This window comes from Sorghum bicolor, chromosome 5, assembly GCF_000003195.3.
Source record: "Sorghum bicolor cultivar BTx623 chromosome 5, Sorghum_bicolor_NCBIv3, whole genome shotgun sequence".
NCBI lineage: Eukaryota > Viridiplantae > Streptophyta > Magnoliopsida > Poales > Poaceae > Sorghum > Sorghum bicolor.
In genome coordinates this window covers 11465424-11467243 of record NC_012874.2, presented here as the reverse complement: position 1 = coordinate 11467243, position 1820 = coordinate 11465424, and the positions used below count along the sequence as shown (strand labels likewise).

Genomic DNA, 1820 nt, shown 5'->3' with positions numbered 1-1820 from the left:
TACTTTATATATAAAAATTATTAGTTCCGATGAGATCTACAAATTTTTAGTTTTGAGTTTTATCATTTGAAATCATTAAGATGCTCAAAGAGTAATCTAAAGTTTGAGGATCATATTAATCACGTACCAAAGCTTGTTGTATTTGAAAAATCATTTTTTATAGTGTCGGATAAATATTTATATAAAAAATCTCGATGAGATCTACGAATTTCCAGTAATGCTCCAGTGCTTCGCAGAACCCAAACACAGGAGGTGGATATACTGGTTTTCACTCTTAATAATACTGCACGCAAACAACAAGCTTATTAAGTTCCTTAAACTTGCATTTTTTTCAGTCACCATTATTCTGATCATTGAATCAACACCAACCTCTTTAATTTAACCAGCAAGTAATTGTTGTTGACCTGAGAGGTTTATTATTTATTTATTGTAATATAAAAAGTGTGACCCCTTGTTAAGCCAAGTCCTGATCCGGCAGATCAGTGGTTGGCAATGATCTGCTGCGCCTCCGTCTCGTACTTGAAGCCGTAGCTGCTCTGCTTGGAGCTGTCCGCTGACCAGATGAACAGCCCGGGCAGCTTGTTCTGCCGCTGCAGCTCCTTGGCCGCACTGATGCCCTGCTCCGGCGAGAGCAGTCCGGTGACGTTGCCGGTCTTGAAGCTGGCGAGGACCTTGCCGCCGGGGTAGTTCGCCGACTGGTTGTTGTAGAACATGACGTACGTCTGCACGTCGGTGTTGGCGCCGTAGCCGTAGAACTGGAAGTTGACGTAGTCGATGACGCCGGAGTACTTGCTCCAGAGCGGCTGGTAGTACTTCTGAACCACGGGGTCCTCGAACGGCGCGATGGAGGTGGCGATGTTGGGCATCTTCTGCTTGAGCTGCGTCAGGAGTCGGCCGATGCACTCGACGAACGTGTCGACGTCGGCGCCGTCGGCGAAGTGCTCGTAGTCCACGTCCACGCCGTCGAGCCCGTACGTGTTGATGATGCCCGTGAGCGACGCCACGGCGTTGCCCACCCACGAGTCGACGGAGGTCGGGGTGAAGACGGCCTTGACGATGTCCTGCACGCTGTCGCCGCCGAGCCCCGCCATGACGGCGACGTTGGGGTGCGCGGCCTTGATGGCGGCCACGGCGGCCGGGGTCAGGTTGCCAGTGTCCCAGAACGGGCTGAACACGCCGTTGGTCGGCACCGGCTTCGGCTGCTGCCCCACCGGCGTGTAGTCGATGGCGAAGGAGAGGATGAAGTGGAAGCTGAGCAAGGCGTTGATGGGCACGTCGGAGAACTGCACGCCGGTGGACTGCGCGCCGATGTACTCACGGAACAGGTAGCCGTTCGTCATGGCTGCTGACAGGATGGATCGATCGGCCTCTCTTTCCAACAGGTAGTAGCTGCTGTGCACGCTTCAAGGGAGGAGGCAAGGGGGACGCATTTATAGGCGTTGTCCACTCCTTGACTGCACTCAGACATGTCTGATGTCGTCGTGTTCTGGAATCTGGAAGAACAATAAATATTTTCCATGCGATATATGGAAAGGAGTAGGTCAAATTCGGCTGCTAGACGTCACAGAATTTCCACAGACGCCGAGAAATATGCACAGTAGGATAAATGATGACTTATGACTCCCATTGATGTACATTTGCGTGGACTGCTGTTAGCAAGCAGAGATCATGTATATACTCATGTATCTAGCTGATTGTTTTGAGAGCCCCGATTGACGTGATAAGAATCAATGACCATAGAATAGGTTTCGTATGGTTTTGTTAATTAATGACAAACAACAAGGTCCCTAGGCCTAACTGTCTTTAGTACTCACTACCCC

General features: G+C 50.3%; 1 protein-coding gene across 1 annotated transcript; it reads right to left on the bottom strand.

The window, feature by feature from the left end:
- LOC8057142 (chitinase 2) lies at positions 279–1419 on the bottom strand. Its single transcript, XM_002449212.2, has one exon. The coding sequence runs from the start codon at positions 1338–1340 to the stop codon at positions 480–482; it is 861 nt and encodes a 286-aa protein (XP_002449257.1). The 5' UTR covers positions 1341–1419; the 3' UTR covers positions 279–479.